We start from the raw sequence: 16750 nt of genomic DNA, 5'->3' as shown, positions 1-16750 counted from the left end.
ACCAATTCTGTGAGCTTCCTGATTACCAGTGTTTTGAACTGTGCATCTGATAGGTTGGCTATCTCTTTGTCACCTACCTATATTTTTTCTGGAGCTTTGATCTGTTCTTTCATTTGGACCTTTTTTTTTTTTTTGTCTTGGCGCGCCTGTTAGGTAAAGGTGCGGAGCCTTAGGTGTGCACCAGGGAGGGGTAATGCTCGTCCTTGTACTGTGATGCTGTGTGTGATGTAGGGGCTGAGAGGGAGCAATGGCGCCTGCTCCGCTCTCAGCCGGTTTTCAGTCACTCCCTCTGCTTCCCACAAGCAAATTGGGCCTCTCTGGTGCTGATTCCTGAGTGGGTGGGCTTGTGTACATTCTAGGCCCTGTGGGTCTCTCCAATGAACTCTCCTGTGAGGCTAGGAGTTTCTCCCGCTGCTGCCACAACCCCCACGGGTGTTTTCAATCAGAGGTTTGAGGCTTTATTTCCCCACGCTGGAACTCTGGGTTGCTCCATCTGTTGCCTGGTCTATCAGCTTCTGCCTCGGCCGGCCAGCTGCAACTTTGCCCACTCTGCTCCACAATCCACTGCCTTGCTGGGTCCTCCAGCTGCCACCTTGCCAGGAGTCCTCTCCACCCAGCTGCCCGTCTCCACCCCTCCTACTGGTCTGGATGGATGTTTCTTCTCTATCTCCTTGGTTGTCGGACTTCCATACAGTTCGATTTTCTGTCAGTTCTGACTGTTTTTGTTTTTAAATTGTTGTTGTCCTTCTTTTGGTTGTGCGAGGAGGCACAGTGTGTCTACCTACGCCTCCATCTTGGCTGGAAGTCCAGAAGTAGGTTTTTAAAAAAATGATTTTAAACTACTGTTTTTATACATTTATTTCTCCATATGTGTAATATTAATACTAACTATATTTATTATTGTAATTATGATATTTCAGTTATAAAGCTGTAGTATGACCAAAATGTTCCAAGTATAACTGATAAGTTTTATACTAGAATAAAAGTTAAATATTAATTATATGTACTAGTAGCCTAATCTGAAACTGTGTTTTTCCCAGACTATGATTTTCATAGATATTCAAAAATAAAAACAAAAATGTCTCATTGGTCAAATTAATTTAGGCAACACTGATCACATATGTCTATTTGAAGAATACTAATAAGCTATGGTAACAGCAAAAGCTGACATGTATTGACTACTTATTATGTGCCAAGCATAGAGCCAAAAATTGTACTTGCATTAACACATTTAATTTAACTTTCTATAAAAAAATGAAGATTAATTTTAGCTAAGGACTTGTCAATTAAGCATAATTGTAAGTATGCAAAGTTATATGCAAGTATACCTAAATAGGAAAATCTATTATATATCATTAGCCATAATCAGAGCATTATTTATGCTAGACAGAAAAGACATCCCCACAGTTATATTTATTTATTGAATTATTATTTTTAAAAGTTTAAAAAAAAATTATTGATTAATTTTAGAGAGAGGAAGGGAGGAGAAAGAGAGAGATGGGAGAGAGAGAGAGAGATTTGTTGTTCCACTTATTTATTCATTTATTGTTTGCTTCTTGTATGTGTCCTGACTGGAGATTGAACTTACAATCTTGGTTTATGGGGACAACACTCAAACCAACTGAGCCACCTGGCTAGGGCCATCAAAAAGGTTTTATTTGTGTGTTTTTAATAAAATAATTATCTAGGGGTTTTTGGTATGCACAGTAAAGGGATTCACTAAATTTTATATCTATATGTTCCAGATTATATAGACACAAATTAAATTTATCTCAAAAGGAAAATAATTTTCACTGCTAATAATAGTGCCAGAATTTCCCCTTGACTACATTAGAAACAGATTGCAATTTGCGCTTAGGAGAGCTAAATAAAATTGAATTGAAATGTTTAGCAATTATTCCTCTGCTATTGCAGTAAAATGGTTTTTTATTCATTGACTGAGAATATAAAATCAGTGGTATGAATTTTGCTCAAGACCATTTCATTAACTAGGATAACTTTTATTATAAGTAATCATACAGCATGAACAATCTTACTTAGGATACAAAAAGAATGTAAGAAGATGATCATTTTAAAATATAGAATAAGCTAATATTAACTATTTACTGTCTAGTTACAAAGGGACTCACCAGTCACTTGTGTTCTTATAGCCACCAGAGTAATTTTTAATAAATTCAGAACACAATGCATGGTCCTAATCAATTGTGTTGGGCACACATACATCAGTGTTAATCAAGGAAAATAGCAGAAAATGCTATTATCCAGTTGGTCAGTTGGCTTTTATTACATGGCAGTGCATTTATATAATTACAAGGCTAATAGAGCATGGTGAGTCTCAAATTTTAAAATCTAATGTGGTAGAACATATTTCTACATTTTCTAGTCCAGTCCTTCATATTACAGGTGAGAAAGCCATGATGCCAGAGAATGACTTACCAAGACATACAGGAAATTAGCAGTGGAACCATTCTGAAACAGAGAGCACAGAGACCCCATCCATCTATCCCACCAGCCAGCCATCCTTCCATCCTTCATTTCATTCACCCGTTTATTCAACGATTACTTATTAAATGCTTATGACATATATGCTAGTCACTAGGGATGTGATGATGAATAAAACTAGGCACATATAGTCTCCAGCTTTATGGTGAATGTTTCAAGAATACAGAGGGAGGTGGAGAAATAATAAAATAGTCACTCGAATACATACATAGTTGCAAAGACAAATGCTCTTAAAAACGGTAACATGGCCTACAATAATGGAAAACAACCGAGCCAGACCTAAACCAGGGCATCAGGAAGGGCTTCCCAGAGAAAGTGCCCTTCCATTGACTACTAAAGGCTAAGTAGCAGTTATAAGAAGAAGAGAGAGGCTCTTTCTCCAAAGCTCTGGAGAAAGAAACGAGTATTTGAGAAACAGAAAGTCCAGCATGTTTGGAGTCTAGAAAATAGTGGGAAGACAGCAAGAAGGGGCTGAACGGTGAGGCCATCCACACTAAGACATTTTTGGACTTTACCCTAAGAGTCGTGGAAAGCTATGGAAGAGTTTAGCAGGAAGATAAAACTCTCATCTTCAACTGTTTTATTTTTTACATGGGCAATACCAGATTTATAAAGTCTTTTCAAGGTACAGGATATTTTTCTAAGTTTTGGTTCTGTGAGTGATGGTCTGGAGAATGTGCACAGAAGGAGGGACAGAGAAGAACAATATGGACATGAAGGAGACTCGAAGTTGGTTACTATCCACTTCGCGTATCTGACTGTTTCAAGGCTTTGAGAATAGTCGTGATTGAAAAACCCAGTTGTTTTGGAGGATTTAAGCATAGGTGAAATTTGCTTATGGTTATAAGCTACACTAGGTTAGCTTTTATATGGCAAACCTCTACTCTTGGAATGTCTGAGATTATTTCTGTAGATTATGTGGTTTTGTTTTCTTCTGGTCCAGTTTTTGTTTACAACAATCCATAGTCAGGATGAGCAATTATTGCTATTAATTAAGGCCTCTTTTGAGATGTCTGAAGGTAAAGATTCTGGCTGGTCGTGTCTGACCAACTGGGATGCTAAAATACATCATTGCTAAGTCAGCTGAAATTCAAGACAAGCTATATGTGAGGAAATGCAGTAAAGTGCTTAGGAGGCTAGGTTTTTAGTCAAACTCACATGGTCTTCAATCCCAGCTTTGCAAGGTTTAGAGTTGTTGGAATCTCATTTCACTTTCCTTCTTAAAAACCTCTGACAACTCTTCACTGACTGAAGAATAATGTCCCTGCTGCTCGGTAATGTCCTCCCCCACACCCTTCATACTCTTCAACATTTTCCCACCAGTTTTCCCTTCCAGGCAATCTGACCACCTGTCCAAGCTTCATTTACCCTGTCTATAAAAAAGGAGATAATACTTATAATAGCTATTAAGACAGGAATTAAACAAGTGTTTTGCAAATGGCAGATTTTTTTTTCATTACATGTGAAAGAACAGATGAGAGAGAAGCTTAGAATTTATTTGAGTTATTAATCTTCTTTTCAGTAGTAATGTGTTTCCTCTTCCCCCAAAGTTCACAACTCTGAAGAAAATACAACAAGAGCACTCACACTGAAAGATTTTTTAAATGGCACATTTTCTTATAAAACATTTTTTCCAAGCTGGATTTCAGGTAGGTGAATTATTATTTTACTTTTGGGTTTTTTATTTTTAAAAATGTATGTTTTTGTTTTTGCTTTCAGTACCAATGCATCTCTATGGTAACAGAAGCTGAATCCTTTGAAATGAGGAAAAAAGAGCAATTATTTAGATAGGTCAAATGGTCAGCAAAGCACCTTGGGCAGAACCAGTTAGACCAGATCTCCGCCCCCAAATAACTAGGCCAATAGGAGTTTAGCAGAAAGTAAAAGTTGAGAATTGTTAGAAAAATCTGAGCATAAGATATAACTTTTCAGAATGGAAGGTAAGTATTGGTACGTATTTAGGAGAGGTCATGGGAATTTTACCAAAAAAGAATGCCATTGTTAATCCGGATAATCACAGAAATGGACAAATCCCACCCTAAAAAATTCTTTAAGGGCCATAAAATTGATATTTACATATAGTTTTGTAAAATGGGGTGTTGTCAAATAAGTCTAATCAAACAAATAGTGAAGTCAACTAAATTATTTGTGACATTATAGCTTATCTACAGGGCCACTAAACAAAACTGAATATGTTCATTTTTCCCTTTAGGAAATAAAATGTACATAAAGTAGGTTTTAAATTAAGTCAAACACAACCCAAATAAAATACATTTTTATTGCAAGAGAAACTTATCATTTAACACTAGTTTATCTTCTTTGTAATATGGATAAAATCTGATTTTATTCCCGAGTATCCTGAACTGGTTAAAATAGGGCTGTTACTAATAAATAAGGCATATTTGTGGGAAGTAGAAAAAAGTATTCTTTTATTCCTTTCACCATCAACTTATTATTTTAAATCTGACATAGTAATATGTACTAGACAAAGAGGAAAAGCAAAGTAAGTCTGTGAAATAAGAGATGTTTCTCTTTGTTATAAATGTATTTCCTGTTCAAGGAGATTATTTCAAGTTTTTGTTTTCCTTCTTGTTTAAAGGACAAGAATATCTCCATCAATCTACAGATAATAACATAGTATTTTATAATATTGAAACAGGAGAATCATATACCATTTTGAGTAATACCACCATGGTATGTATCCAACACCTTCCTCCTCAAGAATCTTTGCCAGCTCTTCACTGACCAAGAAAAAGGCCAAACTCTTAGCAACTGATCTAGACCCAACCTGCCTTCTCGGCTCCATTCCCACTATAGCTCTCCTTTAATTATCTCTTCTAGTCCCACTAGATTACTGCCCTTCCCTCCTCTAAATCCCCTAACATCTTTCTTCCCCTGTGCAAATAATATTGTATGAGGAAAAGTTAAAAACCCAGTCTTTATAGTCAGACAAGCTGAGGTTCAAGTCCTGGTTCTGCCACTTACTAGCTGCAGAAACTTGGGTGAGGTTCCACACTACACTAACCTCACCACACTTCCATTTCTTCTGTAAAGTAGCAATAATACTGCCTCTTTGGATTAATATAAGAATTAAACGAAGTAACATTTAACAGTGCTTAGGGCAGTGTCTGACGTAGAATAGTAAATGCTACTCGGTCCTTCTGGACTCTCAGTCCTCCTTCTTCCTCTCCCCTCAAGGGCTCACTCATCGTTTAGAGCCAAGCTCAGACAGCACTCCCCTGCTCTGTACAGGCAGTTACACGCAGTTGGATTCAATCACTTCTTCCTTAATGCTCTTGGAATGCTATGTTTATATCTGTTTTATAGAACTAATTTGTAATGTAAGATACTTATTGACAAGTTTAACATTATATGCTTCTTGAAATCACAACGTATATCTTTACTGTATCCTCCTCCCACAGTGCCTAACAAATATCTTTGTATATAGTAGGTACTACATAAACATTTTAAAATTGCATTGAATATATATGTATGTAGGATATATCAAAGATATGATATTCTGTTAGAACTAGAAATTAACATGATCTGTTATTTTTCTGCATTCTAATCAATTTTTTTGTAATTTCAGAAAAGTGTGAATGCTTCAAATTATGGCTTATCACCTGATCGGCAATTTGCATTTCTAGAGAGTGATTATTCAAAGGTATTGACTATTTAATTTGGGATATTTGAGTAATAAGGTATATATAGAAGGAGATTTAATTTTGGGATTAAATCTCCTCCTAACACAGTTTGGTTTATAACTGTAAGAGGAAGCAGGAGCCTATTTTTATCTCTAAATGTTCAAGAAGTTAATGTGGGCTCGAGGTGAGCCCAAAAGCATAACTGAAACATATACAAATAGTTTAGCTCATTTGTCTGGTTATCATCCAGTAATAGAAACTATATTCTTCTAGGGAAAAATACTTTGTTTGGGGGAACTGATATTGATAAGAAACAGGTGAATTATCCTTGTATTTCTAAAGCTATTTGACATCATAAATCATTAGTTAATTCCCACATTTTAACCTTATGAAAGTTTATTATTATTTAAAATTGAAAATCAAGGTGTAACTTATTTAACTCAGTTGCTCAAGCAAGATAATATGCCATCAGTGGTAGACCAGGGTTTAAGTCTCTGTCTTCGAAAGTCTAGTGTAGGAGAGTCACACCAAATCAGACCATTTACCCTTACTTAATTTTCCTTTCCTGACTGAAGTTGTAAGTTAATCGTCTTCAAAATGATCTTTATTTTTGAAAAAGGGAAAGAGAATTTACTACTGATTTAAATATCTAATAATTACTCTTAGATCAAGAACTTTTATTTTAACTGTCCTTTTTCATACCCTACTTGAGATGCAAAACTCCCATAACATTCAGAATGAAACGTCAGTCTTGCTATACTTCCTGTTGTCCAGTCCACCGACCAGTTTCCGAAGGACCATGTCTTGGTCCAGCAATCTCCAGAAAGATATGTTTCAACCTTCTGGAGCTCCTTTGCCAAGAGTTTGAATTCCCCTTTGAAAAAAAGAAATCCAAAATAATACCTGCATTATTTACTAACCATGATATAAATATACTTGTGAGAAAAAGCAGTTTTTATAAAGAGGAATTATAAACTATCTCTCTCCTGTTTATTTTTCAATTTCTATTAACTTAGAAACTCACACTCAAAGAAAGGCAAGCATGTTGTAATAAGACTATATGTTGAATGAAATTCTTCTTACCCAGTTTTAGTGGGTATCATGATAACCAATTACTCAGGTGCAGGATAATCCTATGGGCCATGGAAACCATGGAGGTTTCACTTCAATCCAGGTAAAACATAAAGGGAAAATTCTTAGGATAGAATGTGTCAAAGGAAAGCTTGTTATGTTAAGAAATGTCTTTCAATATGGTTCTTGTGGAGTAAGGGGTGAATCACTGATGAGTTCTGGAACTTGGACAAACAGAACAAAATTACACAGTAAAACCATTTAAATGAAGACTAATTAAGAATTGAAACATATCCTTCCTAATGCCCTGTGGAAATAGTCCTTTCAAAATTCTGAACTTTGAATTGAATGATCTATGATTATGCATTCTTGATATAAGCTTTTAAAAATTAAGATTTTTCTTTGCTTCTCTTCTTCCTGACAGCTTTGGAGATACTCTTACACAGCAACATACCACATCTATGACCTTAGGAATGGGTAAGACTTCATGTCTGTTTATGAATACTACTGAAATGTAATCTATAGACTTTCTCATTTTAAATTCTGATTTGAGGTTAAGACGACTTTACCTTGTTACTGATCATAGTTTCTTACTTCTTTATAATGTATGTGCAATCATCAATTAAGAAATTCAAGCAAATTTCTAGGCAATATTCATCTCTTTTTGTAAGTTAATATTTTGCTTTTTGTAGGCAATATTGTCCCTCTCTCCAGGTTTAAATACCAAATTACAAAATACCTTTTATGGAAATAAACATATGTAGTGAAAGTAAAAAACATGCAGGGGAATAACACACTGTTTTCACCAGGGTGGCTAATTCATTGGAAGGAAGGGAGGGAGATGCAGCATTAGTGGTATCTGAACATACACACTGTTAGTTGATTTTAAATTAATTGTTCTTAAAGTTAGTATCTCAAATTCAGATGGTAGATAAATTGTTATGTGTTATATCACTTTCTTTCTTTACCTGCATGTTTAAATATTAAAATATGTATAATTTCAAGGAGAAAAAATAAGTAAGTCAGTAGACAAAGGGCTAAGAAAGAAAATTCTTGGCAGAAGGAATATTATGTAAAAACACAAAGGGAATGAAGATCGTGGCATGTTAAGGAAACTCAAAATAGGTCTGTCGAGGTGAAATTGGAGGAGGGCATGCTGACTACTGGGAGGTGGTGTAAGGCTGGGAGGGAGTGGAGGCCAAGAAACATGGGCCAAGTAATAATAAGGAAGCCATTAAAAGGAGTTTAGGTTTCATTCTGATGACAATAGGGAATCACTGAAGAGTTTTAAATGGGAAACGACATGATCAGCTTTGTACTTAAGGAAAATGGACAATGAATTGGTTTAGTTACTCATCTTAATGTGATATCTTATTTGTGTTATATAAAAGGAAAGAGTAATGATATGTCTTAAAGAGGTATTAAAAATCTTATGGTCTATTTCTCCTTTTGTTTAGCAAGAACACAAAAATTCAAAAAATTATTTATCTACTTTTGAAATTGTTCAGAGTTAACTTTAAAAGAGTAGAACTTAAAAAAAAATTTATTGTATTTTTTCCATTACCATTTAGTCCCCTTATACCTCCTCCCTTCCGCAATCACCAGACTGTTATCCATGACCATGAGTCCTTTTTCCTTTTTGCTCAATCCCTCCACCTCTTAACCTCCCTGCAATAGCCGTCATCCTGCTCTCCATCTATGGATCTTTATTTTGCATGTTAGTTCAGTTTGTGCATTAGATTCCATACATGAGTGAAATCATATGGTATTTGTCTTTCTCTGACTAGCTTTTTCATTTAGCATAATGCTCTCCAGGTCTATCCATACTGCCACAAAGGGTAAAATTTACTTCTTTTTTTATGACCAAGTAGTATTCCATTATGTAAATGTCCCATAGATGTTTTATCCAAAGAGTATAACTTATCTTCTTAAACTGTCAAATTAAGACATAGGAACCAGTACATAAAGTAGTATATACATTTAACTAATACACTCTGAGTATTTCTTGTCTGATCCACTTTGTCACCAAATTCAAGAGATACTTTTTGAGCATCTACTGTGTGAAAAGTGTATATGGGAGGATACAAATGAACTCAAGGCACCAACCCTACTACTCTCAAGAAACATTTAGACAAGTGAAGTGAATCTACTCTTTCAATTCAATTAACAAATTGTACTGAATTAATTAATGCCTAAAAAAGAGATTAACCATTTTCTTATTTTTCTTTTAATCAATTTGAAATTTTCCAAGTTTTACCTATGTTGAGGTTCACAAAATTAAACAAATTCCAAAAGAATAGGGCAATACTGTTTTAATCATGGTTTATATGTTTTAAGGCCTAGAATCATTTTAAATATTTAGCTTTTGTGCATTGAATTTAATCAAACCATTTTTGTTGGGTTTTTTTCTTAACAACTATTAATTTTCCAGATTTTTTTTTGGTTAAGTTAACATACAATAATTTAGAAAGTGAGGGATGACAAATTTGTTGAGCTTTAAGACAAAATTGAACACTATCGACTCCAAGTCTTCCACGTGCCTCGGAAGAGTCTATAAAAATCCACCACAGAGAAAATGAAGATGGTCTTGTTTCAAGGAAGGAAAGGAATACTGAGAAGATAACAGCCTTTGAAAAGCAGCCTCCTCCACTTTCTCTCATACTGTTAATTACTCAGAAAACACAGAAGATGGCAGCTGGGGTGACTTGCCAGTCATGAAGAGACCGTGTGCTGAGACTCTCTGCTTGGCGCTGCCTGCGTGACTGCATAGATGATTCCACAGCATATGGCAACATAAGGCAATGTTACAATGTCAAAGGTAACATGAAGGCGGGCTTGAGGCAGAATTGTAAACCAGGTGAAGAATGTTTTCTCCTTGGGTCATTCCTTTGCCTGTGCCCTCATATGTCTTTCAATATGTTCCAGACCTTCCAGGGGCCTGGTGCCCGTAAACCGCTCTCTGGTAGTCAGGGTTCGCATTGCAGTACCAGTGGTCTTCTTCCTCCAGGGCCCCACCCTTTGTCCAATCAGACTGGTCTGTGCAGTGCCATGTTCCCTCATTGTTTGCTAGGTCTCGTGCTGCATGGCAAATACATTACACCAAGGTGATGGATGTTATAAGCCTTCACAGCTTCCAAAGTTTAAAAGAATTAGAAAAGCAGACTCACAGGTGGAGAGCAGATGACTGCTAGTGGGGGGGAGGCTAGATGGGTGGAGGGATCAAGCAAAAGGAAAAAGGACTCATGGACATGGACAACAGTGTGGTGATTGCTGGGGGAGAGGGTATAAGAGGACTAAATGGTAATGGAAAAAATACAATAAAGATTAAATTTTGAAAAATGTCAGGTATATGTTAGGTCCAGGTTGGAGATATTGTTTTGAAGAGGAAGCCAAGGAGTCTTTCTTCAGACTTCTTACATTATACCTTGGAGGTAGGTCTTTTTTGTTGTTGAGAAGTTTTATAAGTTTATCTGAACCAAACCGATGACATATGCTAAGGAGCAAGATTTCAAATATTCCCCAGGTAGGTCTTGTTTGTGTCTCCACAGAAGCATATTTAATGAAACTATTAATAAAATCTTCATGAAGATAAAAATGAAAACTTAAGCAGGGCATCCTATGATCCTTCAACACATAAAACCTTAACACGTTCTTGCTGAAGATCTACAAAAGCTCCACAGTGGGAGTCATTCAACTGCGTATTTGCAAGATGACTCTAAGGATCAAAGTGAGATTTCTGGCCGAAAGGATATTTGAAGTTTCCCCATGGGTGTAGGACTTTGCAAGCTGAAGGCACACTGCCCAATATACGATCTGTTTTTCAGTTTAGCTTGAGATCAGATGTTCCTTTCCGTTTCTGATTGCAAGTCAGATCCCTGGGGAGATTGTCAAATGGCATCTTATTTTCAAAAATTCGAAATGCATATGCATTCACAGAGCCGGGGCTTGTGAATGGGAATGTGCAAGAGTACATATTGAACTTCAACACCATTATAGAATTTCAGAGCTGGAAGGCACTTCAGCGACCATCTTAGCCGGTGTGTGCAAATGAGGGTTAAAGACTTGAGTTTAATTTGGGGGTCTGCCAAGAACTAACAAAGTGATTTTTAAGTCACATAATTTCTCTAACCTCATATTTATTTTCTATAAAATGAGGGAGTTCCTTTAGATACTTGCTAGAGATTCCCACTTTTGCAGTCTGAAAATCTTGAATCCTTTACCTTGCTATAAAGGTCAGAAAGTGGAGACCCAGAGAAAGTAAATGACTTCTCAGTAACTAGTAAAGATTTGCAACTACTAACCCATTTCCTCATGTCCCAAGTGGCTGCTTTCTTTCTATCAGGTTTGAAGAGGCAGAGAGGGTGAAACTTCATTTATATCATTTGCTTATGTTTTCTGCTCACACAGAATATTATCTGTTTTAAATAGCAAGATTTATTTATTTTTCTTTCTGTCTTTCTGTCCTTCTAGAGATTTTGTAAGAAGAAATGAGCTTCCTCATCCAATTCAGTATATTTGCTGGTCTCCCATTGGAAGTAAATTAGTAAGTGTTTAAATTATAATGTGTTTAATCCTTTAAATAAAAGAGGAGCCATTTGATTTTGGCCTTTCTTAAATTTCCTTGCATAAAAGAAAAAAATACATTAATTACTACTTTTTAGTGGTTAAAAACAACAAGAGTTTTGATAAATTGAAACCCATATGAGAATTCCGCAAAATCTCAAGCTCATGGATAGACTTCTTTAAATATCGCAGTCAGAAACTTTATCCTTATACTCAGCCAGAATGCGTTGTGCCAGAAAGCTCAGGAAAAATATGGTTTTCACAAGTTTCCCAGACTAGCTTCAGACAACATGAAATTTTGTCCAAGCTCTTATTTAAGGACTCTAAATAAAGATGAGATCTGGCTAGCTATTAATATTCAGAGATTTATTTTACTTCCTGTTAATATACATAATTATTTACTTGGGTAATGAAACCACTAATAAAATATTAGACTTTATTCTTTTTTGTGATATAGCTTTTAAAAATCATAATTGCTGATAATGTGAGTTGGTTGGTTTTTTTAACCTATTAAAATTATATTTTAGTTGTGAGTCTTTTTGCATCTGGATTGCTACTCTTTTAAAAGGTATTAAGTGAATAATTAACATAAATACACAGATTTAATTGCATTTCGTATGGAATTTTCCCTTATTAACCAGCTTACCACCACTTCCAGGCATATGTATATCAAAACAACATCTATTTGAAACAAAGACCAGAAGACCCACCTTTTCAAATAACATATAACGGAAAAGAAAATAAAATATTTAATGGGATCCCAGACTGGGTTTATGAAGGTAAGTTGTATTCTTTTTCTACTGCTGCTGTTTTAAGCTTTTAATTGAGAATAATTGCATACATTTAGTAACATTTAGAAGAGTGGTATGTTCCCGAGACGAGTGGTGGCATTTCTGAAAGCTGTTATCCATGTTATGAACAGGACGTGCCTGTTCTGAAAGAACAAAACCTCATCAGGCTGGTAGGGTTTATCTGAGCATTACAAAGTGGGAGAAATAATTTATATTCCAAGAAGATTATGGTCCTTAGATGCTGTTGGTTCATTTCTCAGGTTTGTTTTTTCTTGAGAAATAAATATATTTTCCTCAAAACTAAACAACTGTCTATTTTACTTTGTGGGAAAATATTCTTAATTTTTTTAATTTTTGTGAATTTTGCCCTCTTTCTAGGTCCTGTAAGATTCAAGACTTAACTGGACTTTAAAAAGTGCTTTAATCTTTGTCTTTATTACAAAAATATATAGCTCAACTCTTTTTTAAAAATAATATTCCAAGGAAAGAAAGTCAACTTATTTATGTCACTGTACTATAATTACATTTTCTTGGTTTTGGCTATTTTAGGTGACAGTAAGAACCAGCAGCTTCCATAAAGGGAAAAATTAATTCCTGTTAATATAATTAATTCCTGTTAATATGTTTATTATGTACTTTAAAAATTATATTCTGATTAATGTCAAATCCTAAGAATACTAATTGTTTGATAAGTGATACAAGGATAAACTATTCTTAAAAAATTATTTATCTTTTAATAAAAATATAGCATATGTCACATCTACATAAGTTATTTCAGGTGATAAATGGATATACACAATATATTTTGAAATATTTACAATGATTTTAAGAGAAAGCTGTACTTGTAATTAATATGCTAGTATTTATTTTTCAGAGGAAATGCTTGCTACAAAATATGCTCTTTGGTGGTCTCCTAATGGAAAATTTTTGGCATATGCAGAGTTTAATGATACAGAGATACCAGTTATTGCCTATTCTTATTATGGCGATGAGCAATATCCTAGAACAATAAATATTCCATACCCAAAGGTATGTTGAACACTTTTAGCAGCTGCTTCTATTTTTCTGGTGTCAAAATGAGCAACCAATACCATGAATAGAGGTGGGATCAACAAGTTTGGAGAGCTTCTTATCCTTGTGCATTGTAAAGCAAACATTGTACTGTGCTCTATTATTTATGTGGACATCTGTTGCTTTGGACATCTGGTTGTGCTGGATGAAGTAGTCCTTGCTAAATCCTATTGCAAAATCTTTGAAAAACATATGGTCTAGATCATGGAGGAAAAACAAGCTTAACTTAAATTTAATTTTTTTATATTTCATGCTCCAAATTCAGGGTAAAGTTCTGTTTTGCAGTTCTCTCTTGAATTCTCATGTAAATGCAAACTAGATTGGGAAATACAAATGTTGAACTTGATGTTTCAGTCAGGTAGAAGCAAGTATGAGTTATAATCTTTTCTGGACATACAAGGTAGCTTAAGTTTGTGAGCCTCGAGTGAATTAAACAGGGTGTGAGCCCCAAGTATTTTGCATAAATATTCCAGAACTCTCAGTGTACATACTTTTGAATTATTCCCGTGTTGAAGAGAACAGACCTGTATGTGCAGATGGAGAATGGCCAGGTCACAGTGGAGAGCATTGTATCCAAATTTAATTTAGAAAAGAAATCTGAAAGGGGATCAAATAATAAATTCTCCTCTTGCACAAGGAATGAAGTGGTTTTAGAATGTAGTTCAATGTCCTTTTGTTCCCATTGCTTTTACTTGCCAGGGAAAGCCTGTCATGGATGGGTCCAATGGGTCCCTAGGTGACAAGGATGAGACGGATGTGCATACACACAAGTGGATTCCGAAGCGAGCCCAAGAGGCCGTAGTGACAGAAATAGAAATTCCAGACAGTCTAAAATTTACGTTTGAAGTTATTTGAGAAAAGCCAAAGGATAGAAGATGAATGTTTAGGTAGGAGATCCCTCAAAGGCTGCATATAAATTCTGAAAGCTGGAGATACTTGGAAGTGAGAGATGCGATGTTTGGGATCCAAGATGTAAAAGGACTTGGGTCTTTAGGAGGGTGGAAGGGAGCAGGAAGAGATGAAGAAACCCAGACCTGTGGAGTAACTGACATTGACAGAGAAACTGGGACCCAAATTCTCATGTTTCATTGAAGACTGAACTTGTGGAATCCTCTGACTTTGGACGAAGAGGTGAGACTACTTGGAAGAACTAAGAAGTCCCAGCGAAGCCTTGAGTAAAAAGGGCGGTCAGAGGAAAGCTTGGACGATTCCCTAGATAAGTCCAACAGAGCAGAATCATTTAAAACTACTTACCTAAACTGTGGATTTAAGTTATTTAACAATTACAAGATTCTCTTTTTCTGTGGTAAAATAGCAGAGAAACTATAAAAAGCTGAGTGTGAACTATACTGTCATATGCATTCAGGGTATATAACAGCATAAGAAAACAAGAAAAGTATAAATTCCATAGACCTTTATTTGGAGGTGAAATTTTCCTAATTTGGGGGGGATGATAGCATATAGTAATATGCTATAGTTAGATAGTAATATCACCAGCTAGGAGACTGAGTAGTGATTGTCTGGACCAAATTATAGGGTTAAAGCAAAACATATCTTTCATTATTTATTTGTACACTCTCCTCCCAACACCAATCTACCTCTACATTCACCCTAGCACATGGAGGAATGATAATAAAAGTAATAATAATAGGAAATATCTGTCTTTAAGTTCAGAAAAAGAATCAATTACAGAACTGCATTTTCATGTCCAAACTATCTTTTCTACGAATCAAAGGGCCCTCATTAATTGCTTAAAATATGTGTTTTTACTCTGGTTGACACAATATTTGTAATTGTCCTACAAGTAGAATTGAAATGAAATTCCTCATTGTGTTGAAATTAGAATGTTTTCAACAGTAATATACTTAACATTTTTAGCTTATAAAAATATGCCTAAATTCCTAAAGTGTCTTGAAAATGTTGGTGATAGTTAGAATTTTATGAGCTTATTTATCTCCATCATCTCGGCAGGCTGGAGCTAAGAATCCTGTTGTTCGGATATTTATTATTGATACCACTTACCCTGAATATGTAGGCCCCACAGAAGTGCCAGTTCCAGCAATGATAGCCGCAAGGTATGTTCATCTCAGATGCTTTCCAGAAACTGAAGTTTAACACAACTTTCTTAATCAGTGTATATACTTCTTTTCTAGTGAGTTGGTGATGAGTATATATACTATAAGCAAAAATAAACAAAATTAACATGCAAAGCTAAATACAGGCAAAAGTAAAAAATCACAAGTTTCTTAAATTTGTTTTAAAATATTAATACTTTTTAGATGTATAAAGATGACCACACAACACTTACCTCAGATGTATGATTGTCAACTTAGAACCAATAGGTAGATAGTAAAATTTACATATGTCCTCAGCCTGGCTTCTTTCAAGTCCTGCTACTTCCTTTCCAACCCAGGGTTTGTCGGTCATACCTATCACATGTGCATGGCAAACAAGAGAAGACCAACTGACCCTTTACAAATCTTTACCTTTTTAAGTAGGATGCAGTCTATTTGCAATTACTGGTTGTAGAATTAATTATTTGGGAATAAGGAGACAGGGACATGAAGCATCCTCACTTCCCCAGCATGGTACCCTACTTAGACCTTGTCTGATTAGTCCTGACTACAGCAACCTTCCAGCCTTCCATCAGTCCTCTGTGGTCATTCTGGCTGAAGTCAATAAAAGGAAGGGGTCCCCATGTCTGCCTGGTGTGCCTCCTTACTACTTCCCAAATCCTAACCAACCAAGGCTTGGCTTCTCTTCTTCTGGCTCATGAAGACAGGTCAGCTGTATGACATGACCAAACATTTCACTAGTATGGACCTTGCTGGTGTGGCTCAGTGGATTGAGCACTGGCCTGTGAACTAAAGGGCCACAGGTTCAATTCCCAGTCAGGGCACATGCCTAGGTTGCGGGCCAGGTCCCCAGAGGGGGTGAGAGAGAGGCAACTACACATTGATATTTCTCTCCCTCTCTTTCTCCCTCCCTTCCCCTCTGTGTAAATATAAGTAAATAAAATCTTTACAAAAGATTCGCTAATATGGAAAAGAGCCTCATCATAGGCTTTTGCTGGGTCTTCCCAAGGTAAATCTAGTCTTGGTTAATCAA

The 16750-nt window shown here is 35.7% G+C and overlaps 1 protein-coding gene across 1 annotated transcript in view; it reads left to right on the top strand.

Annotated features, from left to right (window-relative positions):
* Positions 1 to 16750, top strand: part of FAP (fibroblast activation protein alpha) — a 74638-nt gene that overhangs the window by 13592 nt on the left and 44296 nt on the right. Inside the window, 8 exon segments of the mRNA XM_024579860.3 lie at positions 4053 to 4151; positions 5102 to 5196; positions 6092 to 6166; positions 7642 to 7694; positions 11688 to 11760; positions 12439 to 12559; positions 13446 to 13600; positions 15614 to 15717. Of these exon segments, the coding sequence (XP_024435628.2) occupies positions 4053 to 4151; positions 5102 to 5196; positions 6092 to 6166; positions 7642 to 7694; positions 11688 to 11760; positions 12439 to 12559; positions 13446 to 13600; positions 15614 to 15717 (775 nt within the window).

This window comes from Desmodus rotundus, chromosome 2, assembly GCF_022682495.2.
Source record: "Desmodus rotundus isolate HL8 chromosome 2, HLdesRot8A.1, whole genome shotgun sequence".
NCBI classification, from domain to species: domain Eukaryota; kingdom Metazoa; phylum Chordata; class Mammalia; order Chiroptera; family Phyllostomidae; genus Desmodus; species Desmodus rotundus.
Note: the sequence above shows the minus strand (reverse complement) of the source record. Positions and strands in the feature narration are given on the sequence as shown.